The 27,589-nt window shown below is 38.3% G+C and overlaps 1 protein-coding gene and 1 long non-coding RNA gene across 2 annotated transcripts; both read left to right on the top strand.

Moving 5' to 3' along the window:
• The first annotated feature begins 16,193 nt into the window (after positions 1–16,193).
• LOC138402897 (uncharacterized) lies at positions 16,194–18,484 on the top strand. Its single transcript, XR_011237232.1, has 2 exons — positions 16,194–16,344; positions 17,329–18,484. It is a non-coding gene; the product is annotated as an uncharacterized lncRNA (long non-coding RNA).
• Positions 18,485–19,208: 724 nt separating this feature from the next.
• LOC138402917 (serine/arginine repetitive matrix protein 2-like) lies at positions 19,209–25,801 on the top strand. The gene is made up of 8 exons (XM_069501453.1): positions 19,209–19,356; positions 21,235–21,345; positions 21,567–21,680; positions 22,116–22,226; positions 22,473–22,583; positions 23,030–23,140; positions 23,862–23,924; positions 24,328–25,801. The coding sequence occupies exons 1-8, from the start codon at positions 19,209–19,211 to the stop codon at positions 24,624–24,626; spliced, it is 1,068 nt and encodes a 355-aa protein (XP_069357554.1). The 3' UTR covers positions 24,627–25,801.
• Positions 25,802–27,589: the final 1,788 nt, after the last annotated feature.

Below are 27,589 nucleotides of genomic sequence, written 5' to 3'. Positions count from 1 at the left end.
TTTACAATATGGTTTGTGATAATCTAGGACTATAAACTAATTTAACGCAATTTTCTAGGATCCAATGTAATGGAGTATGTAATGTCACAAAAAGGCAAACGCATGATAAAACTCAACGGGTACACCTACTCGTCGATCAAAAGCGTCGGCGCTAAGACCAGATGGAAATGCTCAACCCATCAACACCGAGGCTGTCAAGCAGTTCTTCACACTATTGAAGATGAACTGGTGCTGATCAAGCAGTACCACACACATCCGCCGATACAGAGATATATAGCTCCTATCATTTAACAGAGGACTCTCTGTCACCCGCTCCTGATTCAAACATATAGTTCGCGACAGGTCGAGATGGCAATTGGGGTATGAGGTGGGTGATGCCCCGCACACCCGCACGTCACCCGCGCTATTCTGAGACGTCAAAGTATTATGAATGAAACCAGGCCAATATAAATGTAACTAGTATAAGTTGTTAGGACTCAACAATATGATATGTATATAACACTATGATTGGGCCATTATGAACGTGACTGGGACATAAATCATTACGATCATAGGGTTGTGAGAATGCTGCAGAAGACGTTATCGATAAAGGGTTGCCGTTCGGACGCAGGTAGCTCTTTATAACCTTATAAACCTGTTAAAAAAATTGAAAAATATTTGTCATTTACGCATTGTGACGTCATTATTCGCTTTTTGTACAGCGTGACGTTATTAATTAATAATGTTAAAATAAATAAAAATTATATATATACCTATTTTAATTATTCTCCTTAATAATGAATTCTAGCCACATAAACTACCACTATACAAGAAAAACACATCATTTTATTACTACCGTCCAAGACCTTATTAAGATAAAAATATTGGTTTTTTTTAGTGGAATACGTACAATCAAAGAAAGGAAAATGGTTGATAAAATTACGTGGGTACACCTACTATTCAATACAAGGGAAATCGTCAAAAGTGCGATGGCGGTGCTCCACGCACACTCCGTATGGCTGCAGGGCATCCTTGATCACTGTTGACGGGGAAATTGTTAACATTAACGATCATCACCGACATGATAAAATGCATCCATCGCATCAGTAGTGAAATGTTTTTAATAACTGTACAAATGTATTACGAGTAAACATTTATTCTCTTCATATGTTAAACTAGCATAATATTTTATAATGTTTTTATAGTGTTTTACCAAATAATTTCAAATACATATATCAAAAATTGCGGACCGGCATGAATCGAACCCGCGTCTCCTGGGATCGCGGCCGACGCGACGCTCCGACCACTAAGCTACGGCACGCTTGCTGCCAGTGACGAAATTTGTGATATGTGTTTTCACTCAAACAGTAATAAGTACTGCATGTTATATGACTATAGCGATGTTTCTTTCATTATATTCCATTTTATTAAAAAATATGAAATATATGAATATAATTTCCTTTAGCAAGATCTCCTTACTAGGATAATAAATATTGTGATAAGTTCTTAGTGATGGTAAGTAATTTAACCTACATGATAAGTATTCTTAATGGGCCAGTAATGACCATCTTAAGTACAATGTTTCTTGCAAATAAATAATTTCAATTTCAATCACAGTTTCAATGTCAAGCTGCTCTCTATTGGTTAAATACATAGATGAATACGTCTATCTATCTATACTAATATTATAAAGAGGTAATGTCGTTAAGTTTGTTTGTATGGGGTAATCTCTGGAACTACTGAACCGATTTTGATTTTTTTTTCACCAATAGAAATAGAAAGCTACATTATTCCTGAGTGACATAGGCTATATTATATACACGCGGGCGAAGCCGCGGGGATCAGCTAGTACTCAATATAGCTATATGTTTGTCATATACATAGCTATATACTTTACCTATATAAAAGGCAGAGATAGTGCGTAAATTTTGAGAAAGGACTCGTCATATTTGTCATCTGACATGTCAAAAGTTTCGATAACTGCAAAGTCTCGCTACTAGATGGCATTAACAGTCGCTTCAGTACTGAGTGAACATACATGTCACAAATTTTGTCTCTGGCAGCAAGCGAACCGTGGTTTATCGGTCAGAGCGTCGGGTGCGATCCCAGGAGACGCAGGTTCAAATCCTGCCGGTTCCGATATTTTTGATACGTATTAAAGAAAAAAAAAACAATTTATTACGGTTAACCGGCACGGCAGTTATTACTTGACACATAAACCTTTCTCAAAATTTATTTATTTATTTTTATTTTTCATGTACCGAAATTGTAGTTACATCGTAGTAATAAATTAAGTTACATTGGAAATGCTTATCTCTGAACAAAGATTTATTCCAGCTCCCATTCAAGGTTGTGAGTAAGGCTTATTAAAAAGTGGAATAGGTCTTAGAGCCCGTTCCCACTTATCCGATCAGTCGTTTTTCTCTGTCAGTCTAAATAGATGGATGTGCCAGTGGCAATTTGTATGGAGCTGTTCACATTATGACTGATCCGCGTTATTTGACGGACGTTTTGCCACTGCGACGATCAGGGAACAACTATTTACGCATAGTATTTTGCATTATCCTTACCATAAATACTTATGATTTATTTTTCTTCTAGTGGAACGCGTGAAATCAAAGAGCGGCCGTGAGAAGATAATTTTCAAAGGCCACACATACAACCAGTTGTCATCAAAGGAAGGTCCCACGAAGCGCTGGAAATGTGCCGCGTATCGTTGCAACGCGACATTGTACACCTACAATGACAAGGTGATCGGACATAACAACATACACGCGCACGTTAAGGTCCTTAATATTAAGGTGCAGCCACAGTCAGAGTTTGTCAGTGTTGATAAGATAGATAAAAAGAAAGTTAAAAAGAAATAGTCATGTAACATGGAACAAATAGTACACGATAAATCGAGATGGCAATCGGGGAGGGAACGTTCCGAAACCCGCACAGCCCTCGCGCTAACGTGGTACGGGCGAGCGCGGGGTGACGTACGGGTGTGCGGGGCGTCCTTTCGCCTCATACCCCGATTGCCATCTCAACTTGTCGCGGACCATTCGATATTCAAATTTATTACCAGTACCATTCCTACCAAGAATTATATATAATTAAGTTTTTAACTCTGAAGTGTTATACATAACATGATTATTTTTGAACAAGACATACTTTTCTATAACTAAAAAAGTTTAGTTGTATTGAAAAGTTTTGTACAACTTAGGTACCTACTTAAAATGATTTTTAAAAATAAAACTGACTTTAATTACAAACGTCGTCCGTAGAGTGTTCTGACTTTCTTTTCCAAACATGTTGAAGGCTTCTTTATCATTTTTATCTTGGAGTTTTGAGACGACTATTATACAGGGTGTAACCAGACCCAATATAATATGAAAATTTCACGATTATGTTGCAAATAAAACGTCTGACTGACTAGAGATCCTTCTAATCGGAGGTCGGGGGTTCAATTCCGGACACGCACCTCTAACTTTTCGGAGTTATGTGCGTTTTAAGTAATTAAATATCACTTACTTCAACGGTGAAGGAAAACATCGTGAGGAAACCTGCATGCCTGAGAGTTCTCCATAATGTTCTCAAAGGTGTGTGAAGTCTACCAATCCGCACATGGCCAGCGTGGTAGACTATGGCCAAACCCTTCTCACTCTGAGAGGAGACCCGTCTCTGTAGTGAGCCGACGATGGGTTGATCATGATGATGATGATGACTATAGATCAACGAACATTGCGTAAGTTGGCCACTCGGAGTCAACGCCGTGTCGTAGGCGGGGCATTGGCCTGAGTTTTGCACGATTGCGAGTTTGAAAACACTAAATCATTAAAACTACAAAATGGTATTGGATTGTGTTTAGGTAGTATAAAATAACGCTAAGTTTTTGCTTGTGATCTGGTTACACCTGTATAGGACGTGTGACTTTAAGTAGTAACTATACGCAAAATACATTTTTGACGTCAAAATACATTAACTGTCGAATTGCAGCTGCGTGTGAGTTACGATTTGAATATTATAGCGAATAAGGAGTAAAAACCCTAAAGGTGCCTGTCCACTCAAGCGGAGTGGAGCGGATTGGAGCGAATCAACAAACCAATCACATTCAAATATAAAGTTCTTAAATTATTACGTGATCTTATCCGAAGGAGCGATGAACACATCTCCGCTCCGCTTCTCTTCAGCAATTGACTGGCACTCTTAGGATTATAGTTATTAGTCGTTTTTTAGGTTATAAAAATACTTTTTGTTAAATAATCACGCGCTATTAAAGAGTATTTTATGCAAATGAATCACTTAATTGATTATTATTTTTTCTTACATTATGAAGTATTGTGCTAAAAATAAAGCTGCATTGTGCAGCACAATCAATCTTTGGTGCCGCGTATTTTCCTTAATATTTTTGATTTCTTTCTTTTCGTATGATTAAAATGAATTAATTTTTCTTATAATAATGGCGTTTTATTAACCTTCACTGTCGAATTACGAGTAGGTACATACCTTACTTAATTATGAATCCGAGACATGGTCGCTAGCTATGGGCCCATAAGAAAACTCAGAGTCACTCAGCGGGCGATGGAGAGAGCTATGTGCGGAGTTTCTCTACGTGATCAAATCAGAAATGAGGAGATCCGTAGGAGAACTAGAGTAACCGACATAGCTCAACAGATTGCGAAGCTGAAGTGGCAATGGGCAGGGCATATAGTTCGTAAAACCGATAGACATTGGGGTCCCAAGGTGCTGGAATGGCGACCGCACCGGAAGACGCAGTGTTGGAAGATCCCCGATTAGGTGGCCGGACGACATCAGACGAGTCGCAGGGAGCCGCTGGATTCAGGCGGCGCAAGACTGTGGTATGTGGAAGTCCCTACAAGAGACCTATGTCCAACAGTGGACGTCAATCGGTTGATGATTATGATATACATATACTTAAAGTAATAATACTTATATACATGTCACTATTTATTAACAATTAATAGGTATGTAAAGGTTGCATGCCCTTGTACGGGAGCGGTGTGCAGGCTCGACCGTACCAAGGTGTTGCGGTGTATCGATTGAACAGCGCCATCTAGCATGTACTGTGGCAACCGCCACACCCTAATGTTTTGTTTCTCTTCCAGCGGAGTACATACAATCAAAAAGAGGGAGAAAGCTGATAAAATTGAACAACTACACTTACTACGCAGCGTCAAAAGACGGTCCTAAAACTCGCTGGCGTTGCTCAACGCACGCATCGTGTGGCTGCAACGCTTGTTTATATACTTTCAAGGACGAAATAGTAGGGTTAAAGGATTTCCACAACCACCCCGCGCCTCTTAAAGAACCGAAAAATATGCCAATATTTGTTCCAGGGTATCCTAGAGATAGTAAGAGCTGTAATGCAGAATAGAAAAACTAAAACGAACTAATTTTAAATCAGTTTATATTTAAATACTATCTGTCCCGGCTATTATATATATTAGTATTTATAATGGAAATCACTCACGGTAGTTTAAACGCTAAAACAGTTTATATTTGGTCCAAAATATACGAATATAATGTTTAGCAGACCAATCAGATGGTTGATAGAAGACTTGATAATTTTTTCATGTTATCTCCGTACCAAATTTCATCAAAATCGGTTGTACATAAAGGCCGTGAAAAGCTAGCAAACAGACAAACAGACAGACAGACACACTTTCGCATTTATAATATTAGTATGGATTTGGTACAGAGGTACCACTATAATTGTACATAGCTCTAAATAAGTTCCACACAATTTCTTCAGGGTAACCTGTACCTACGTAAGTTAGGGATATACCAAAACCACAACTGCCACACCTCTTCAAGTCTTCAATCAAGGTTAGTTCGATACAGGTTAACTTTACTTAAATTTATAATATGTTTAAGTTGCATGTTATTTCTAATTAGTTTTGTATATGTCCAAAATGATTTGATTTTTCGTTACATGTACTTTAATTATTACGAAATAAACTTTTTAGTGCATTTGCGTTCTTTGTTAGTTCACCCAAATTCCGGTTCAATTAAGTTGTCAAATAAATAAATAAATAAAAATAAAAAAGTTACAATTTACTTAACTTGTGTAACGCGTGTATATAGTACACGACAGGTTGAGATAGCAATCGAGGTATGAGGCCGAGGGACGCCCCGCACACCCGCACGTTACCCGCGCTAGCCCGCACCGGGTTAGTGCGGGGGCTGTGCGGGTGTGCACTGTGTCTGTGTAAGGTACATGGACACTGCATCATTGTGTGTCGGAGTGATCAGTTGTGAGCGCGCGCATTCACACGATACGATAAAGCATATTATATTCATACATTCATTCATCATTTGAAAAAATGAAAAAATCTTTTAACTGCTTTAGTTAGAAACAGTGTTACAGTAGTGACATGTTAAAAATCTAGGAAAATTATGTTAGATTAATGTTAGAATGTTGTGTGTGTGTGTGTGTGTTTGTGTGCGTGTTTTTCAGTGTATCAGATGTGTGAAAGGATTATTTCAAAGTTACGATGTCTTCCGTGTCACTATATGAAAGTGCCTTTAGTTTTTTTTTGTTGAACCGTGCAATATCCAGCGATATTATACAATCCATGTCTACGGCAATACGGTAACTAATTTATAATTTTAGATAACTCCACGCTGTATTACACGTCTTCGAGCAAAGGCGGCAAGTTGCTATCATACAATGGCTTCACTTACCACATGAAACTGCAGACCGGCGAAAAGAAAATATGGAGGTGCTCGAAGCATACCTCCTCTAGATGCAAAGTTACCTTAACTACCTTCCAGGATGAATTGTATAAAATGAAATACGAACATAACCATTCTCCTCCGCAGCCTACGCTCTAGATCTTTTTTTTTTTTTTTTTTTTTTTTTTTTTTTTTTAATACTTTATTGTACACCAAAAAATAAAATAAAAAAGACACAAAAAGAAACATGTAAAAGAAGAACATACAATCAGCGGCCTTATCGCTGTGAAGCGATCTCTACCAGGCAACTAGGTTGAAGAGGATTTAAGGGCTAGTGAAAACTGGGTTTAAGGTGTACGTAAGTTGTTAGGGAACATAAAGATAATAATTATAATATAAGTAATATGTATATTAATAGGCACAGAAATGCCTTAATAATAATATATAGATAAAGATATACACAGGTACATATATAATACATAATATATATACATATTATATTAATATATAATATAGTGATAGATGAATAATAAATATACAACAATAATATTATGAGTAATATTGATGTTTTAATTGTAGGATAATATATTTAATAATGTGTAATTACATAGAAGGGTTCTGACAGTTTAGATAGTGTTTATAAACACGAGTCTTGAAAACGTTAAGAGACGGAGCTTGTCGTACCTGCTGAGGAAGGGCGTTCCATAGCCTGATTGCTGTCACAGTAAAGGAATCTGAATATAGCGCCGAGTTGTGTTTCGGGTAAGCAAGAATATCTATATTTGAGGAACGCTGAACGCGACCTAAGGAGCCAAAGGGTTTAAAACGTTCTTTCAGGTATATAGGAGAGCAATGGGTCATTGAGAATGCCATAGAGACAGGCAAGAACGTGCGCATTCCGGCGATACCGAATATTGAGCCACCCTAGTTCGGAACGGAATTTTGAGATGTGATCGAACTTACGCAAACCAAATATATACCGAATGCATAGATTGAGTAGACGATCGAGTTTGTTCAGTAGCTCTTCTGTAAGGTCAGTGTAGCAAATGTCCGCATAATCAATAAGATCTTCTGTATTTGCGGGACTTATATCAACAACACGAAGACCATTTGACGCAAAGTGACAATCATGTGACAATTTTAATTCCCGGGACGCTTGGTCACGCGCCATTTTAACTTTGTGTCAAATTTCATGTCAAAAGTGCGATTTTAGTCTTTATTTTAAAGGTGAACCCGAACTTTTGACATGAGTTGACCCATAGAGTTAAATGGCGCGTGAGTAGTAATTTTGTACGGACTATAAGGCGCTTTAAATCGGCATAAAAAGTGACTGACATTTTATCTAGATACTAGCGACCCGCCCCGGCTTCGCTTGGGTGCAATGTAATGTGGTGTCATTGAGGTGTCATTGCCTCGGAAACTCTCAAATGAGAGGATTTTTTGCGACCTAAATCACATTATTTCAATTTCTCTAGGGATCTCTAATTTTTTGAAAATTAAAGTATAGCTATAAACATTCCTCTTGAATCACTCTTTCTGTTGGTGAAAACAGCATTAAAATCCGTTGCGTAGTTTAAAAGATCTACGCGTTCATACATACATACAGACAGCGGGAAGCGACTTTATATTATACTATGTAGAGATGACCATATTTGTGACGATTTTTGTTTCAAATCACATTTCTATTTCTATAGTATAGGTACTATTTTTTGTCGATTTTTGTTTCAAATAGAACTTGTATAAGTAGGTACTAATATAGTTTAATATTGCAGCCCCAGTTTTCACAACATCGTCCCGTGGAGCTCGCATGATTAGTATAGGCGGCTACAAGTTCCTTCGCCAATGTGAGCTGGGCTACAAGACCCGTTGGTGGTGCGGCTCGCATTACAACAGAGGATGTCGCGCCGTGGTGTACACTGTTGGTGCGGACATCATCAAAATTAAAAACGAGCACAGTCACCCACCACCGCCTTCACGATAGTGAGCACCCAAGCTTTTATGGCTTCCATACCATAGCAAATTGTTTCAAGATCGAGGTTAAGGCAGTGGTCTGACGATGAACGAGAAACGAGTAAAACTAGAAACATAAACGAGTTGGCAATTAGCGGGAAGCGAGTGTGTAGTTTCGATAGTTTTGTCGCCGGGCTATAAACGAGTGTGCAAGTGCGACGAGCGATTACGCGCGCAATTCGCCCGCGGTCGCTCAGTTCTGTGCAAACCTGCGCGCGCGTTACACGCGTTGAACACTGAACGAATATCGCTGAGCGAGTTTATTTTCGAAAGCTCGTCGCTCAGCGGCAAAACCAGTAAAGCGAGTCGTCGCCGGCAGTGTTAACAGTCAGAGAGCAACTTTTGATATATGCATCTCTTTCGTTTACACGGAATGTACATTTATTGTGCGTTTCTTGAGAGAGAAAATCGCCGATAGTTAGTAGTTTTTTCGCCAGCGGCGGTCAGACCATTGCCTAAAGTTGGAATATACACTCGATTTGTGATTTGAAAAATGTTAGCACATAATACTTACAGTGCGACAAGGCTATCTTGGCGCGTGGCGAAAATCCAAACGAACGTTGCCGTCAAGTGTCCCCTTTGTTCTTGTTTGAATATTTTAAGCCTTTGTTCTCCAACAGCGCCCCCCTGTCATTCAAGTACCAAGAGAGCCTTGTCGCACTGTACTTAATTCAATATTTTTCGATCGCCACTAGAATCTAGATCGTTTTTGTGAATCGATATACATGTTATTATTATTAACTACTAGTGAGTCTAACCCTGATATAGTATCGATTGTCCCCATGCAACAGTAACAATCGATCATCAATCTATATCTACCAGCAAGTGAGATCGTATTTAAGGACTAATAATGTCATCCATAAAGTTGGTCAGCTTGATTTGAGATGTTAATGTAGTTCTTTTCGTGTTTAGCAGCTATTCAGACTTTTGTACGAGGTCAAACAAATCCTAAAGATACCTAAACAATAATAATAGAGAAACCGTACAGATTTTTAGTTGTTTAGATATTTTTTAAAGCTTCTAATTAGTGTGTAGTGTTGTGAGTACCTAAAAATACATAGGCTGCGGATATACCAGCTGTAAGTTTTACTCACTTAAGTAGCTTACGTGATTAACTTACGACGAATTTACTAATGTAAAAACTCTTTTAAGTCATCTGTTTTCCCCTCCACTTTTAATATGGTTAAAACCTTCAAATCAAGAGGGAATAGGCATCTTCTAGGCAAGCGCGCTCCATCTTAGGCTGCATCATCACTTGCCATTTGCCAGCAAGTCTGATTACAGCCAAGCGCTAATCTATAAATTTAGAGAAAAAAGTACATTCGCCTTAGTAAATTTGCGCGCGGCCTAATATTTAGTACTATCCTATATGTGCTACTATTAAATTATTTATTTTGAGTATTACTAAATGTATAAGATGAGAATAATACGCTTAAGAGTTTCATTATATTATATTTAAGTAGGTAAATACCTACTTAAATTATATATATTGTTTGACTAAACACTAGTAGAGGTTGGCTCTCAATAAGTTTGTAAAGAATATAAGGATTTAACCTTAGACCTAAATTTGTGCATTTATAATTTCGGAACTAACTAGTTTTCAAAGAAATGTTGTAAATCAATGTATTTAATCACAAAGTATTATTATTTATCTAGAACAGACAGTGTATAATATTAAAGAAGATAAAAAATATGTTTTATTACACGCTCCTCTGACCTTCACTTTTTTTTTAATTGCGAATATGGGTAAACATACAGTGGAGATATTACAAAAAGGTACAGCCAAATTCTGCCTACTGTTACATTTTGTAAAATTTCACGATATATTGCAACACGATAAAACATCTGACTGACGCTAGAGGTCAACGAACGTTGCGTAAGTACGCCACTCGGACTCAATGCTGCAACCCCAGTTTTGCACGCTATACCTACATTGCGGGTTTGAAAAATACTAAATCACTAAAACTACAAAATGAGGCAAATGGTTATTGCTATTGGATTATGTTTAGATAGTATAACAATAACGCTAAGTTTTAGCTAGCGTTTTGGTTACACTCTTTGTAATAAGCCATTGTTTATTATTTTACTTTTATCTTATGTTTATGTCATCATCACACTTCACTCACGTCACTTCCACACGCCACCGTCTTGCGCCGCCTGGATCCAGCGGCTCCCTGCGACTTGTCTGACGTCGACCGTCCACCTAGTGGGGGGTCTTCCAACACTGCGTCTTCCGCTGCGAGGTCGCCATTCCAGCGCCTTGAGACCCCAACGTCTATCGGTTTTACGAACTATGTGCCCTGCCCATTGCCACTTCAGCTTTGTAACTATGTCGGTTACTCTAGCTTTCCTACGGATCTCATCATTTCTGATTTGATCACGTAGAGAAACTCCAAGCATAGCTCTCTCCATCACATGTCATGTTTATGTAATTAAGATTTCTTACATTACAGATTTCCAATACATAACGAATCCACGTGGATCCACAATCATTATAGTGGACGGCTACAGGTTTAGCCGTCAGTGCAGCATAGGTGTCAAGACCCGATGGTTCTGCGCGTCACACCATAGCAAAGGATGCAAAGCCGTCATTCTTACCATAGAAAATGAAATAGTAAAGGTTAACAATGATCACAATCATCCTGTGCGAAATTTATCTTTACATACCAGATATTAAAGTCGAAAATAGTATATGAAAAATAAACCTTGTAGTTACCTACCCATCATACCGCCGTACTCAGAGTCGCTTAATCGTTACTTAAGTTTAGTTAAAACGAGACAGATTATCTCTCTCGCATAAATCTGTCTCGTTTTAACTCAATCTTAAGTAACGATTAGCGACTCTGAGTACGGCGGTTAGCCTTTCACAACAATGTTAATTAGGTACTGAAATTCATTGTTTCATAATTTAGTGATAATAAAGCCCTAAATTATTAATTTACTTTTTTAATAATGTACAAAATTAGTTTTGTTCGGCATCGTTCGAGTGGAATTTTTGAAAATTCTTTCTTAGTGAAGAACATCATCATCATCATCATCATCGTTATCACCACTGCTGGAAATAGGTCTCTCGTAGCCAGTCTTGCGCTGCCTCAATCCAGCGGCTCCCTGCAATTCGTTTCATACTGTCTGTGGTTTTTTTTAACTTTATTATTATTTATTTATTATTTACTTAGAACGGCCATAAAGCCAATTACACTAATTAAACTACGAGTACAAACTAACATAAACATACTTACAAAAATTGTTAAAATTATAAATTTTAAAAAGCAAAATTATAAATTTTCACAAAAGTGCAAGATCTGACCCATGAGGTCAGCCCATTTGTCAGCAAATATGTCACAGCGAGGGGACTCCTTCAGCAGCGCGTTGAGCGCAGCCAAAGTGCGCGGTATGGGTGACTAAACGGACTTACGAAAAATTTGGAGCGGTGGCGGAGATAGCTGATAGGTGGTATTACAATTTCACTAGTGATATTATAATTAAACGGTAGATTGTCCATCGACTTCATTTCTTACAATTTAACGGCCTGGTTTTAGTTATATTGTAATGTGACGGGGTCATTATAGTGACATTATAATTAATCTAGGTATATTATGAGTGAAGTTGGCAGTGGGAGACGTCGAGCGTTCTGATTGGTCGAAAAAGTCCTCCTCCAGAAAAGTGTCTTTTTACTTGTACTACGTGACTTATTACTTTCTATGATATTAGTACAATAGTTCGTGATTTTGTTCTTATAACTGTATGATTGCAAAATTAAAATTGGAAACGGACCAATCACAGACGGCCTCATAATCTAACGACCAGTGAAATCGTCAAAGTGTCCCCGTGACATTACAATGACACTAAAACCAGACCGTTAAATTGTAAGAAATGAAGTTGATTGACAATCTACCGTTTAATTATAATATCACTAATGAAATTGTAATATCACGGCTTTGACAATATACCTGCGACATATACATAACGCACGGCGCAGTCGGTAATTTCATGAACAAAATTAAAACATATATCCTTTTACAGCTATAACCTTCGCAACCACATCTCGCGGCGCTCGAATCCTGATCGTACAAGGCTACAAGTTCCACAAGCATCGGGAATCTGGGGACAAAGTGCGTTGGTACTGTGGCACTCACAACAACAGAGGCTGCCGAGCGGCCATCTTCACTATAGAAGATGAAATCATCAAATACAACAACAATCACAACCATGAGCCTACGTGGAGATTTGGATAATTTACTCTTACCGCATATTAAGTAACTAGCTTATGCTCGCGACTTCGTCCGCGTCGACTACACAAATTTCAAACCCCTATTTCACCCCCTTAGGGGTTGAATTTTCAAAAATCCTTTATTAGAGGATGCCTACGTCATATAATAGCTATCTGCATGTCAAATTTCAGCCCGATCCGTCCAGTAGTTTGAGCTGTGCGTTGATAGATCAGTCAGTCAGTCAGTCAGTCGGTCAGTCAGTCACCTATTTATTCCTTTTATATATTTTGACTTATAATTTATGTATTTACGGTACTATATGCAAAATGTGTATCTACCTTGATGAGCTTGTATCATCCATACTAATATTTAAAATGCGAAAGTCTGTCTGTCTGTCTGTCCGCTAGCCTTTCACGACCCATCCGTTCAACCGATTTTGACAAAATTTGATACAGCGGTAGCTTGCGTCCCGGGGAAAGGACACAAGGGGAGGGCTACTTTTTGTCCCGGAAAATCAAAGAGTTCCCATGGGATTTTTAAAAAACCTTAAGCCACACGGATGAAGTCGCGGGCATCATCTAGTATGAAATAAGTGTTTGTTTTGTGTATTTGTGTATTTTGACACGATTTTTTTTTCAATATAAACCCGAAGTTCTAGTTAGTATAAGATTAATTATTTTTAAGCTTCTTAATGCTGCTTTAATTTTGTTTCATAATTACTTACTGAATAATATGCTGTTTCTATTCATAGCAGCTAAATTAATTCCTACGCGTTTTATTTTTAATTTCTTTCTTGTGTAACGACTGATGAATAATGTTTTAACTATTTCCTAAATAAGTAAATTTAATCACATGATTTGCCAGTATGAAGTTTTATTTTAATGTTTGGTACTTACACATCGAAATTTTTAAACAACAGTATAATATATTATAGAGCTTAGTTTGAGTTGTTATCACGATAGACGCCACGCTTCGACTCTGTTGGTGTGCGTTTCACCTAGGAAGTTTACATAATATTATACACTTGGCCGGTTTTTATTCTATAATTCTGCAAAAATGTACAAACACACTTTGGAATTTAATATTTTATATATCAATATAATCGGTGTTACTGTGTTCGGGACTATGAATTTCATATGTATTATGTATATTAATAATAATTAAGGTTAGTCTAAACTCTAAAGTATGAACTTACTTTACTAATAATAAACTATGAAGTTCCGAATTCCGATTACGACTCAAGACGTTGCAATTGGGAAGTGTGAATGTGAAGTGTGAACATTCAAACTTCAAAGTTCACAGTATTGAGTATAGTAAATAAATATAAACTATTAATATCAACATCTTCTCCACTTAAAGAAGAAGTATGATATTCCAAAAATGCCAAATTTCATCAAAATAGGTTACATCAACTTGACCAAACAAACTATTTAAGGATGCTCTAGCTCTGAACTTTAGCGCGACGCGTTAAACTTGTGCTGCCATCTATCGCCACGTAAGTAAACTGATATAAACTACAGAGGTAAACAGCTCTACAGCGCCGCCGAGCTCGCAAATTGACACTGGAATTAGTCACAAAATACTTCTAATATTATTGTTATCTGGGCTGATTTTATGAAGTTTTTGCATTGATAGATTTCAAGAACAAGCTTTTAGGGTTCCGTACCAGAAGGGTGCCAACGGGACCGAACCGATTTTTAGATAGGTAGTTTTACATTTAAAATAATTTAAGTGGTACCTACCTAGTCTTAAAAGACTAAGGATAGTACGCGACAGGTCGAGTTGGCAATCGGGGTACGAGACGGGGGAACGCCCTGCACACCCGTGCTATCCCGCACCGGGTTAGCGGGGGGGCTGTGCGGGTGTGCGGGGCGTCCCTACCCCGATTGCCATTTCGACCTGTCGCGTACTATAGGTACCAATCGCACTACAGTTTAGTCAGATAATTAATTACGTAGTCTTAAAAATAAAGCTACATTGAGCATAATGAGCCTAATAATTTGGGTAATAACTAATAAGCTAAGCTGAATCATAGACTGTTGTAACAATTGTAACAAACAATGATTTAAAACACAGTCATATGATCATATCATACAAATCATAGCAAAACGGAGTACGGAACGACCTACGCTACGCTTCACATCTTATCAATACTTATCTAGTAATATGTTATATATATATTATAATATATATTATTCACTTAAATTATTTTTATCATTAATCTTCTTTTAAAAAAGAAGTATGATATTCCAAAAAATCCAAATTTCATCAAAATCGGTTGACATTATTGTGGCCAAACTAACTCTATATAGGATTCTCAAGCTCCGAACTTTTGCGCGGCCCAATATATTTGTGCTGCCACCTATCGCCGCGTGAGTAAACTGATAAACTACTGTATCAGTTATGTAGCCAAATTCTAGAAAATTGAAACTGGAAGATACAAAATACTACCTACTAAGGGTATTGATATTTATGTTAAAAAATGAAGATTAGAATTCAAAATTAATTATTCCTATAAAATAACACACAACGAACGCATAGCTTAATTTTTTTTTAGAAGTTCTTTACATAATTAAGTATGTTAGCATTTTCCTCAAGAACTAGTACACTGAATGTAGAATAAGAATAAAGGGGTGGAAATCCCCCCCTTCTTACCCCTAAATAAGGGGTTAATGGTTTGTATAAAAGATTTTCTTTTTTAACCGACTTCAAAAAAAGGAGGAGGTTCTCAATTCGTCGGAATCTTTTTTTTTTTCAAGTTATATTCATGGTAATAATTGGGAGGTTAGGTACCTATTATAAAGAAATACGTGTTTCAAGATTTTTGGACCCTCTACCATCTCACTAATTTTCAAAAATTCCACTTGAGCGAAGTCAGAGGCGAGTCGTCCAGTCTTTAAAATCCATACTAATATTATAAATGCGAATGGTTGTATGTCTGCTAGCCTTTTACGGCCTATCCGTTTAACCGATTTTTGGTACAGCGATAGCTTGCATCCGGGGAAGGGCTACGTTTTATCCCGGAAAATCAAAGAGTTCCCACTGGATTTTTAAAAACCTAAATCCACGCGGACGAAGTCGCCGGCATCATCTAGTAATTAATAAATAAGAATATTCTTTTGTAATCAGCAGTTCATACACTTCTCATAAAAAAAATCGAAACACTTCCAAACGAAAAGGTGTTTTAATTTTTTAATCCTAAATCCACGCGGACGAAGTCGCGGGCATCATCTAGTTTTAAATAAGTATGAAAATTCTTTAAAAATCTAATCCCCCACTGATAATAAAGGTTTTTGTTGTGTTTGTAGATGCAAGAGTTAGAAGGTCGGACCGTGGCGCCCTGTGGCTTATAGTGGGGGGCTACAGGTTCCTCAAGCATCGCAAATCGGGTCCCAAGGTCCGTTGGCACTGCGGCACCCACTTGACGAGAGGATGCAAAGCATCGATGTACACTTTGGAGAATGTAATCGTCATGAGCAACAACGTTCATATACATGAACCTAATTGTGATAAATATAATAGATCTTAAAGTATACCTACTTTACGGAGCTATACGATACGCGGCCGGAAGTACTGTACATCGGCCTTTTAAACTTTTACTAGTATTTTTGAATCGTCAGAGACCACTGGTTCAGAATGCCTTTTCTAGCGAGAATAACCAACAAGAAACTCGGCGGTTGCTCTTTTCAAAGATTTGATATACAATATTATGCCATGTACAAGAAAAGTATTTGCAGTCATGCACGTTGCTGGAACGAGGTGCAGGTCAAATCCACGCTCTTTTATCATTTAGATAATCTTCAATTGTTTAATATGCTTTTTTCAGGAGCATACTTTTAATAGATATAGATAATAAAAATAGATTTTTTAATAGATTTTAGAATGACATTTCGGCTTTGTTGAGCGTTGTCTCTGTCACTCATACCTACCTATTTGACGTTTTGTCGGTCTCAATGACAGAGACAGTGCTCTACAAATTTGCTATCTCCTTCTAAAGGTCGATGTACATTACTTTCGGCCGCGTACTGTAGGTACCTATATTATTATTTATTACCCTTCTGCCTTAGGGTCGATTAACATTGAACGCGACTCGAAACGAATTTCTAAAATTGTACAGAGCACATTGACTTGTAAGCTGTGATAGCCTAGTAGTTAGGAGGTCCGCCTTCTAATCGGAGGTCGGGGATTCGAGCCTGGGCACGCACCTCTAACTTTTCGGAGTTATGTGCGTTTTAATTAATTAAATATCACTTGCTTTAACGGTGAAGGAAAACATCGTGAGGAAACCTGCATGCCTGAGAGTTCTCTATAATGTTCTCAAAGGTGTGTGAAGTCTACCAATCCGCACATGGCCAGCGTGGCCTTTCTCGCCCTGAGAGGAGACCCGTGCTCTGTAGTGAGCCGGCGATGGGTTGATCATAATGATGATTTCTTACTGATTTTACAGATGCAGATCCGAGATTCGAAGTATCACCGCGTGGTGCTCAATTGCTGATAGTGAACGGGTTTAGGTTCCTCAAGCACCGAGTGAGGGGTGACATGATTCGCTGGCAGTGTGGCTCTCACGCTCATAAGGGATGTAGAGCTTCGATGGTCACTGTACATCACCATCTTGTACAACATAGGATAAACAATCATCACACGCATTGACTTCATTGGGATTTGGGATAAACATTGACTTCTTAAGGACAGGGCCATTGAACAAGCAAAATGGCACCGATTCATTGGTCCTAAAATGTTTATTTAGCACCAATGCAACCTCAGTAACGTTTGGATTTCAAACGGGTCGTTCATTAGTATCTAAGAGGTGGCGCTGATTTATTTGGTTCTGAAACCGTGAAAAGTTTTGTTCGCTTGGCCATATCTTGTCATTTATATCGATGGGGATGAAGGGTATTTTAATTCCTCAAGCACCAAATTAGGGGAGACTTAATTGTTTAGTATTTCTTATAACTAAACTTTGTATATGATATCTGTGTCTTAACTGCGTTTTGATCTGTAAATGTCCACATCATTCTACACAATCAATCTTTACATCAGTCTTGAAATATCCTATTACACCCCCTTAGGGGTTGAATTTTCAAAAATCCTTTCTTAGTGGATGCCTACATCATAATAGCTATCTACATGCCAAATTTCAGTCCTATCCGTCCAATAGTTTGAGCTGTGCGTTGATAGATCAGCCAGTCAGACAGTCACCTTTTCCTTTTATATATTACTTGCTTATGCTCGCGACTTCGTCCGCGTGGACTACACAAATTTCAAACCCCTATTTCACCCCCTCAGGGGTTGAATTTTCAAAAATCCTTTCTTAGTGGATGCCTACGTCATAATAGCTATCTGCATGCCAAATTTCAGCCCGATCTATTCAGTAGTTTGAGCTGTGCGTTGATATATCAGTCAGTCAGTCAGTCACCTTTTCCTTTCATATATTTAGATGGCAGTGTGGTTAAAACACGACATTTGCAAACAAGAGATAAGCACCAAATCAATGTATGAAGGCACTCACTCCCTTAACACAGTTTCCACTTTCTTGGGAGTTAGAGGCCAAATAATTATAAATGTAAACGTTGTATTTTTTGCAAATAAAAAGATTTATTTTATTTAATGTATTATTTATATATTTTGGAGTGGTTTTTGTAATCTACTCAATGAGCTCTAGACAATTATACCCCACATGCTAGGGTAAGAATTATTTTGCGGCTCCTTTTTCATGTATGGGAGCCCCTGAAAAATAATTTTGAATTTCTTATTCAATAAGTATTCAGCTTTGGGTCAACATTCTACACCAAATAGCTTTGTAACTTATTTCAAATAGATCTGATAGAGAGACAGACAGACAGGCAGCAGTAGGGCTCCGTTTTACCCTTTGGGTACGGAACCCTAAAAACGTATTTAAGCTAATCGCAACAAGCGCGTGTATCACTGAAATGTGAATGACGTTATCGAAGCAGACTTGTGCGATATCCATAAGGGATAATCCATACTATTGACTGCAGAGGACAAAAGGCCGTAAATCATCATCATCATCAACAACAACAACAACCAATAGACGTCCACTGGACATAGGTCTTTTGAAGGTACTTCCACACGCCACGGTCTTGCGCCGCGCCGCCTGAATCCAGCCGTAAATCAACCGATATTCAACCGTAATTCAACCGATTATAACAAAACTTGGTACGTAGCTTGCATCCCGGAAATTGACATAGACAATTTTTATCCCGGAAAATCAAAGAGTTCCGGGATATCGCGGGTATCCTCTAGAAATAATATATATTGTTTTACTTTATAGGTGCATCATTCATAACTACAGTCCGGGGTGCTCGCATGCTATTAATAGAAGGCTATGGTTTCTACAAGCAAAGGGACTGCACGAACAAAGAGAACGTCACAAAAACCCGTTGGTTCTGCGGCAGCCACCACGCTAAAGGCTGCAAAGCTGCTGTCTTCACGATCGACAACCACATAGTTAGATGTAACAATTGTCACACGCATCTGCCTAGCTGGCAGCTACAACCTTAAGACGAAGATGACTTAAGGTGGAAGACACGGTCTGCCCGTAAAATTCAAATTTGATTTGGTTTTTCGCAATTTGTAAACTAAAACGACAAAGTAGTCCACAAGTAGGCTTATGGCATTCAAATTGAGCCCCTACCAGTATCATCTTCACAGGTTTATATAAAAATCTTTACTTGAAAGAGTCCAGTTTAAGAAATTAGTCAAAATTTGACGTGAGCTAATGCCATAATTCTACTTTGTCGCATTAGTTTACAAATTGTGAAAAACCAAATTAAATTTGAATTTCGCGGGCAGACCCGTGTCTTGGGCCTTAAGAGAAGGAAACGTAGCTAACACAGCGTCTTAACAATGAGGAATAAGAAGGATATAGAGGAGTAGACTTAATGGCCACCAATGTTATCAATAGAAGAACTCCCATCGGCGGTGATCCCACTAAATTACAACATGGGGTTATTCAAGGGGCGGACCAACAAATTCCTAAAAGGCCGGCAACGCATCGGCGGTTCCTCTGGTGCTGCAAATGTTCATGGGCGGCGGTAATCACTTAACATCAGGTGACCCGCCTGCTCGTTTGCTCGCTATCTCTATTTATAAAAAAAATAGAATCATCACAAAAAGCCATCACAAACAACTCGTAGGTCACAGCAGGCGCCGAATGGAACGCAATCCATACTAATATTATACTCGTAAAATCGAAACTGTCTATATGTCTGTGTATCGTTACCAGTTAACGACCCGTCCGTTGAACCAATTTTAACGAAATGGTACAAAGATAGCTCGCATTCTGAAGACGGACAGCAAAAACCTACTAAAACAGTAAGGTACTTTTTATCTTGGTGTAAGGATTAGACCCAGATAAAAAATAAGTCATAAAGCGCTGAATAAAATGTGAAACAAAACTAATTAAAAGATTTTTATTTACTTACCCAGATTCCGTTTTAGTTCCATCACTCAAGTATGAATAAATATTTTATTCTACTGTGTTTTTGATTGAGATGACTGTGATGATGTTTTATAGGTACATGTTTTTCATAGGAGCGGATTGAAATCAGAAACAACGGCTTATTCTGTTTATCTACCTTAAAACAGCCACCCTAGGGTGCATGCCTACGATGTAGTAGATGACGAGTATTTTCTGATGGGACGCTTCGGCCGTGGCTAGTTACCACCCTACCGGCAAAGCCTTGCCGCCAAGCGATTTAGCGTTCTGGTACGATGCCGTGTAGAAACCAAAAGGGCATGGGTTTATTAAAAACTGCCATACCCCTTCCAGGTTAGCCCGCTTCCATCTTCGACTGCATCGTCACTTACCACCAGGTGAGATTGCAGTCAAGGGCTAACTTGTATCTGACTAAAAAAAAAGTATACTCGGAAACGTATCCATTTATCCACTCCGGAAGGCGAATTTTATATTATTTTTTAGTACGGGGTAGATAGGACATATTATGTTTCCGAGTATACACCCTAGGTAAGTACCTAGGGTGCATACTCGGAAACATGTCCTATCTAGGTAAATACCTAAGTAGGTAGTGGTCTGCACGGGACTTATAGGCATTAGACAGGGTACGCATAAGCTAGGTAGTTCCTTATTTACTGGCGGTATATAAAATGCGCAATGATCTATTAAATGGAAAGCAGTGCTTTTGTGCCTCTATGACCCTAGGGTAGCTATTTTATGGCAGATAAACGAAATAAGCCGAAAAAGCGACGGTTCAAACCCTACCCGTTATATTGTCGTACCTTCTCCTAGCACAAGCTTTACGCTTGAAAGCGAAGGGATTAGAGGGCTTTTGTTTTTATTTTTGTATGTTGGTATAATTTTCTGTCTTTGCAGTTTCTCAACCAGTTGACAAAGAGTGCCGCTTACCACAACAGATCGCAAAGAGTGGAGGCGGCGGCCGCGTCGATAGTTCGATGCCTTCGCTTCACCATTTGGTGCTATTGGGTGAGTTCACAAATTTATTATACAGACATCAGCTTGCTACCTTAGGGTGTATACAAGGAATACATTTCCAAGTATACAACCTAGGGTAGCTGTTTTAGAGTGGATAAAAAAAAACCGTTTCAGTATGGTCGTACCTACTCCTAGCACGAGGTTTACGCTTGTTAGCTTGGAGATTGGAGGGTTTTATTTTTTTTGGTTTTAATATTTGTTTGTTTTTGCAGTTTCTCAATCGATTGACAAAGAGTGCCGCTTACCGCAACAGATTTCAGAGAGTGAAGGCGGCGGCGCGGGCGTGGATAGTTCGAAGCCTGCGCCGCGCCCCTCAGTGCTGTTGGGTAAGTTCACAAAGATATTACGTGGACATCAGCCAAAAATATCCGTCGGAGAACCAAGGAACCGACATAGATATTCTAATGTAAAAAAATATGGAAACAAACTATTTTCCTTATTAATCGGGGGTGGATATACGGACATTATATTCGTTTTCGAATATACACCCTTGTGTAGCTTTTAGGTTTTAGGGCGTTTGTGCACTTATCCGTATTTAGTTCGTATTCGTGTTTTTTAAATAAGCAAAACACGAATCGCCGGTGTTTTGCAAACACAAATACCAGTCGAATACGAATGAGTGCACACTGCACAAAGGCCCTTAGGGTATTATTTTTTAGAAAAACACTATAAAACGCTTCCTTCCCGGTCTCGTGCAGTAATGTACTGTTGGTTTGTACTTTGTATATTAATATTGTATTCATTGTATATTTGGTTTGCAGTTTCTCAGCCGGTTAACACAAAATGCTCTTTAACGCAACGGACCGCAGACAGTGCAAATGACAGCCGCGTGGATAGTGCGACGCCCGCATTTTGTCAATCCACGCTATCGGGTAAGTTATTATGTGGACATCAGGTTAAAATATCCGTCGGAGAACCAAGGGACCGACATAGCACAAAATGTTCTTATTCAGAAAAAGTTATGTATGCCATTATTTTCCTTGTTAATTCGGGGTGGATAGACAGACATACCTATGTTCCTGAATACATACCCTAGGGTAGCTGTTATAGGGTAAATAAACAGAATAATTAGTTTAACCTACTCCTAACATGAGCTTTTGGTTTTGTCTGTTTTGCAGTTTCTCAGCCGGTAAACACAAAGTGCTCTTCAACGCAACGGACCGCAGACAGTGGAAGTGGCGGCCGCGTGGATAGTGCAACGCCCGCGTTTTGCCAATCCACGCTATCGGGTAATTTATTATGTGGACATCAGGCTAAAATATCCGTCGGAGAACCAAGGAACTGACATAGCCCAAATGTTCTAATGTAGAAAAAGTTATGTATGGCAAATAATTTTCCTTGTTAATCCGGGGTGGATAGATGGACAGGCTGGACACCTACGTTCCCGAATAAATATCCTTTTTTTTTTTTTTTTTTTCGCTGGGAAATGCGTTTACGCATCCTCCCCGGAAGAAACGCAGCTGAACCACGATTCTTCCGGGGAGGTATGTGGGACTCACTGTAAATTCACCGCACCGCACCGCACCGCATTCGTGACAGGCTGGGGTACCCTAGGGTAGCTGTTATAGGGTGAATAAGCCGAAATACCCCGTTGCATTACTGTCGTATAGTGTGTGTGTGTGTGTGTGTGTGCGTCGCTCCTAATATGAGCTATTGGTTTTGTCTGTTTTTGCAGTTTCTCAGCCGGTTAACACAAAGTGCCTCTTAACGCAACGAAACGCAGACAGTGGAAGCGGCTACGTGGATAGTTTGAAGAAGCCTGCGCCCCAAAAATCCGAAGTGCCCGGTAAGTTCACTTAGATATAATGTGGACAGCAGCTAAAAAATTCCGTTGGAGAACCAAGGAACCGCCACAGCCCACATGTTTTAATGTACAAAAGTAATTTAAATATATTTCCCTTATTAATCCGAGGTGGATACACGTATTTCGAGTATACACCCTAGGCTTAGGCTGTTTAAGGGTGGATAAATGGAATAAGCCGAAAAAACCCGTTTTACTATTGACGTACCTTCTGCTAGCCCGAGTTTTACGCTTGATAGCTAGGAGATTAAGGGTTTATAATGTAACTAGCTTATGCTCGCGACTTCGTCCGCGTGGACTACAAAATTTCAAAACCCTATTTCACCCCCTTAGGAGTTGAATTTTCAAAAATCCTTTCTTAGCGGATGCCTACGTCATAATAGCTATCTGCATGCCAAATTTCAGCCCGATCCGTCCAGTAGTTTGAGCTGTGCGTTGATAGATCAGTCAGTCAGTCAGTCATTCAGTCAGTCAGTCAGTCAGTCAGTCACCTTTTCCTTTTATATATATAGATTTGGTTTCTACATATTTTGTCTGTTTTTGCAGTCCGAAACTCAATCCGAAACTAAACACGATAACAAGAGAGGTGTTTGTTCAACTTTAGACAGCAGTGCTCTGCGAGCTGAATTGCACTTTAGTGCGTTTTAGACGAACAAGAGTTGCTATTTATTATTAAGTAGGTATTATGTATTTTTAATAATTTCAGGTGCAGATTCAGACCCAGATTCAGACGCGGACTTAGATTATAGTTGCGTGAGGACTTCAAGAGGTACATACCGATATATATATAAACCGATTTTATGAACCGGTTTTTCCAATATTTTAAAAGTTATCGGCCGAAATAGAAAAACCGGTTCATAAAATCGGTCATAAATCGTAATCGGTAAGTTTTACAAAAAAGTTTACAGGAAACAAAAGATGCAAAATTTTACTCTCTACAATAATGGTTTACATAATTTTTGCCCTAAAGTGGATAGTTTTCAAGATATCGGCCAAAAACTTTCCTTCTAGATTGCGATCGAAGCTACACCTGGATCTGTCAGCATTTTGTGATTTTATGGTCAGTAAGTGACCCTTAACCTAAATAAAAAAATAAATTGGATCGGAAATTTAGTGCGACGTTGACCAAAAAAAAATGGCTTTATTTACTGTCCTAAATGTTTTATTTCCAGAATACGTAGATGCTAAGTTCGTCCGGATGAAAAGCGGAGGCGAGTGCTTGCTATATGACGGATTCAAGTTCTACGTAAATCCTAATTACAAGGGTAAACTGGTTCGTTGGGCGTGCTCCAAGGGACGCGACAAAGATTGCAAGGCTGCGGTGTTCCTTAGTCGGACTGATAGTAGAGTTTTTAGGTATCACAAGTATCATACTCATGATTTATGTGAAGACTATATGTTGGGTACTAAAAGCCCTGACTTACCTTCTCGGCCTCTATGGCCTACGAGGGAGCGTTGTCGCCCAGTTTGAGAAAAACCGAAGAACTGATTCTTTGTTTTTGGATTTTTTTATATATTATATGCCCTTTGAGTAGTTAAGAGATGTCTCCGACTGATGAGACTAATCCGCCGTTATTGTGATTAAAATGCTAACAAAAAAAATCTTTAAGTAAGTAATTTTTTTAGAGTTTGCATTTTCCAAAATATGCCAGCCGGCATCGTGCCTTAAATGTTCCTTGCATCATTACTGTATGAATGTACTACTTAGTAAATCCGCTTTTTTGTCCTCCGACATGATGATCGGAGACCTTTTATAGCTGACATGGCTTGCTTTCTTTTTTTTTTTTTTTTTGCCTTGCTCTGTTGGACGAGAATGAACAGCTACGTTTTTTTTTCAGCTTGTCATTCATTATTATAATAATATGTTACATGCTATTTTTTTGTTAATGTATAATATTACATTATCTTATATAATATAAATATACATATTTTCTTACTTTATTAATTCTTATACTACCTATTTACATGTACAGTTTCTTTTTTGCTAATTACATTTTATATTCTTCTTTTAATACTCTTTTAGATATTTATAATCTAATTTAGTATTAACTTATTCTAGTGTTATTTTTCAGTTTCACCTTTCCTGTTATTTGTTCACAAAATTCTAGGAATTTTTTGTAAAATACGTAGGTTAGTCCGCGACAGGTTGAGATGGCAATCGGGGCACTCGCGCTCGCCTGCACCGGGTTAGCGCGGGGGGTTGTGCGGGTGTGCGGGGCCTTCCCCTCCCGATTGCCTATACGTACGTACTTATAACGTACGTAATTTACTGTTACAATAATAAATAATAATTGTATTGTTGATTTTTGAAGTTTCATATTGGATTTTAATTGTAATGTTTTTTATTATGTATAGACAATAGAAATTGTCGAAAATAAGTCCCGCAAATAGCTATTGCAATGGAACCATGTCTCATTAACATCGAAATGACGTCATTTTGACGTCATTTGAAGATATAAATGTACCATCAACTCGAAACGTCAGTCTAGTGCTGACGTCACTAAAATAGCGGCCACGCGTATTAGCAATTTGCGGGACTTCCACCTACTTAAAATTTAAGAAGTAGTAGTTATGTAAAAGATGTTTTAGTTTTTCGCAATTTATGTGATAAATGATCCTAAGAAGAATAAATGTTTTAGTTCTTTAGTTTCAGCAGTTTTAATTAGGTACTTTTATATTAAAACGTTTTTTCATACTTCTGAGCATCTTATATATTAATCAATTCGGTCTAAATTCAGGGTGTAACCAGAACGCTGGCAAAAACTTAGCGTTATTGTACCTAAACACAATCCAATACCAATAACCATTTGTCTCATTTTGTAGTTTTAGTGATTTAGTATTTTTCAACAAAATGGGTAAATTGATTAATTATTTTATTTTAATTTAATTAATAAACTATTAATAAAGATAAATCTAAACTAAACTAAAAACAACATTAAATTAAAACTAAAATAAATTAAATTAAATCTAAAACCTCATCGAGACCACCGCAGCGAGGCATTGTGCCCAAGATGCTGGCAGCATTACCCCTTTGGATGGCCAAACTAATTCTTTGGCCAAGGTAGCTGCCAGCTCTCGGGTCCCCGGTTGACACGATAACTCTTTTCGCAATTTCTTTAAAAAGAGCTCGAGCCCCCGGGGCTCACGGCCCCAAGGTCTCCACACCAAAAGGCACGAATACGAAGCTCCCGTCGAGGTTTTCATATTTGCGCCTCTTGGCCTGTTCGGCGCTGATGGCCGCTGCACCCGCCATAGAGGTCGCCTGAATGTGGGATGCAGCTAAAGTGTCTACACAAGTTGCATCCCAAACAAGCGACCTGTCCATTCAACAAAATTAAAATAAAATTAAAATTTTCTAAAAGGTAATCATTAATCGAGTAATATGTCTTTTCTAACAGTAGTTCATACTAATATTTTAAATGCGAAAGTGTATCTGTCTGCCTGGCTCGTTTTTACGGGTTATCGGTTAAACCGATTTTGACGAAATTTGATACAGAGATAGGTAAGCTTATGGGGACGCCACTTTTGCATTTATCATTGCAATTAGTTCCACTAGTTTTCAGCCATATGGCGAAGTTTTTATTTTTATGGTCAGGCCAGAGATAATTTATTACAAGTATAGATTGCTCACGTTCTATTGAAATTTGTAACTATTTCTAGACTATTACTAGATGGCGTTACTTGGCTCGTATGAAATAAAAGTTTAATTAATGGATTCGATACTTAGTAAAAATTATCTCTGTCAAGTGTCAGGCTATACATTTAATTATATAAGTTAGAAACCCCCAACCCAAAATGTCCTTTAAATTATAAAGCATCGCTTGGTTATTACATCATTGTAAAATACTTTTAGATATAAAATTCGGCATGTCTAACCATGGGAATCGTATTTTAATTGTGAGTGGATACAAATTCCATAAACACGGCACAACGGCTAGAGGCAGAACCAGGTGGCAATGTGGCAGAGTAAGATTTGGGTGCAACGCGTCGGTGATCACAGGAGACATTGAGGAACACAATATAGTACGAATTTTCAAGTTAAAAAATATACATAGCCACCAACCTATATAACCTGTACCTGATCCACCTGTACGCTTAGTATGAGATTTTATGTCTCACCAACATTGATAGTATTCGAGTGTCGAAACACTTTCGCGTTATAGTAAACTGGATCTTAAATGCTCGTTTTAAAGCGCAAGTTTGTCTACACATCTACAGCCAACGCTCAGGCTCAACGCCAAATTAATCAGTGGCATTGAATTTTTTACTTCCATTCAAGGCTTTTTAGGTACATTTTTCTTTGACGTTATTGTGTTTCGACTCTCGAATTCTAGCAAAGTCGGTGAGATGTAAAATCTTTTACTAAGCGTACTGATCTTTGATTACTTTGATTTACTAGCGGAATTCCGTGTGAGAATTTTTTATATAAGAATG

The sequence above is a fragment of the Maniola hyperantus genome, chromosome 10 (genome assembly GCF_902806685.2).
Source record: "Maniola hyperantus chromosome 10, iAphHyp1.2, whole genome shotgun sequence".
Taxonomy (NCBI): Eukaryota; Metazoa; Arthropoda; class Insecta; order Lepidoptera; family Nymphalidae; genus Maniola; species Maniola hyperantus.
The sequence above is the reverse complement of the archived record's forward strand: the minus strand, read 5'-3'. Positions and strand labels throughout refer to the sequence as shown.

What these genes read in the sequence shown, in the direction of transcription:
- LOC138402917 (XM_069501453.1), top strand. Translation starts at nt 19,209, where the DNA reads ATGCTATTAATAGAAGGCTATGGTTTCTACAAGCAAAGGGACTGCACG. An exon ending in TTGTCAATCCACGCTATCGG is followed by an intron (nt 22,227 to 22,472) that starts GTAAGTTATTAT and finishes TCTGTTTTGCAG; the next exon opens with TTTCTCAGCCGGTAAACACA. An exon ending in TTGCCAATCCACGCTATCGG is followed by an intron (nt 22,584 to 23,029) that starts GTAATTTATTAT and finishes CTGTTTTTGCAG; the next exon opens with TTTCTCAGCCGGTTAACACA.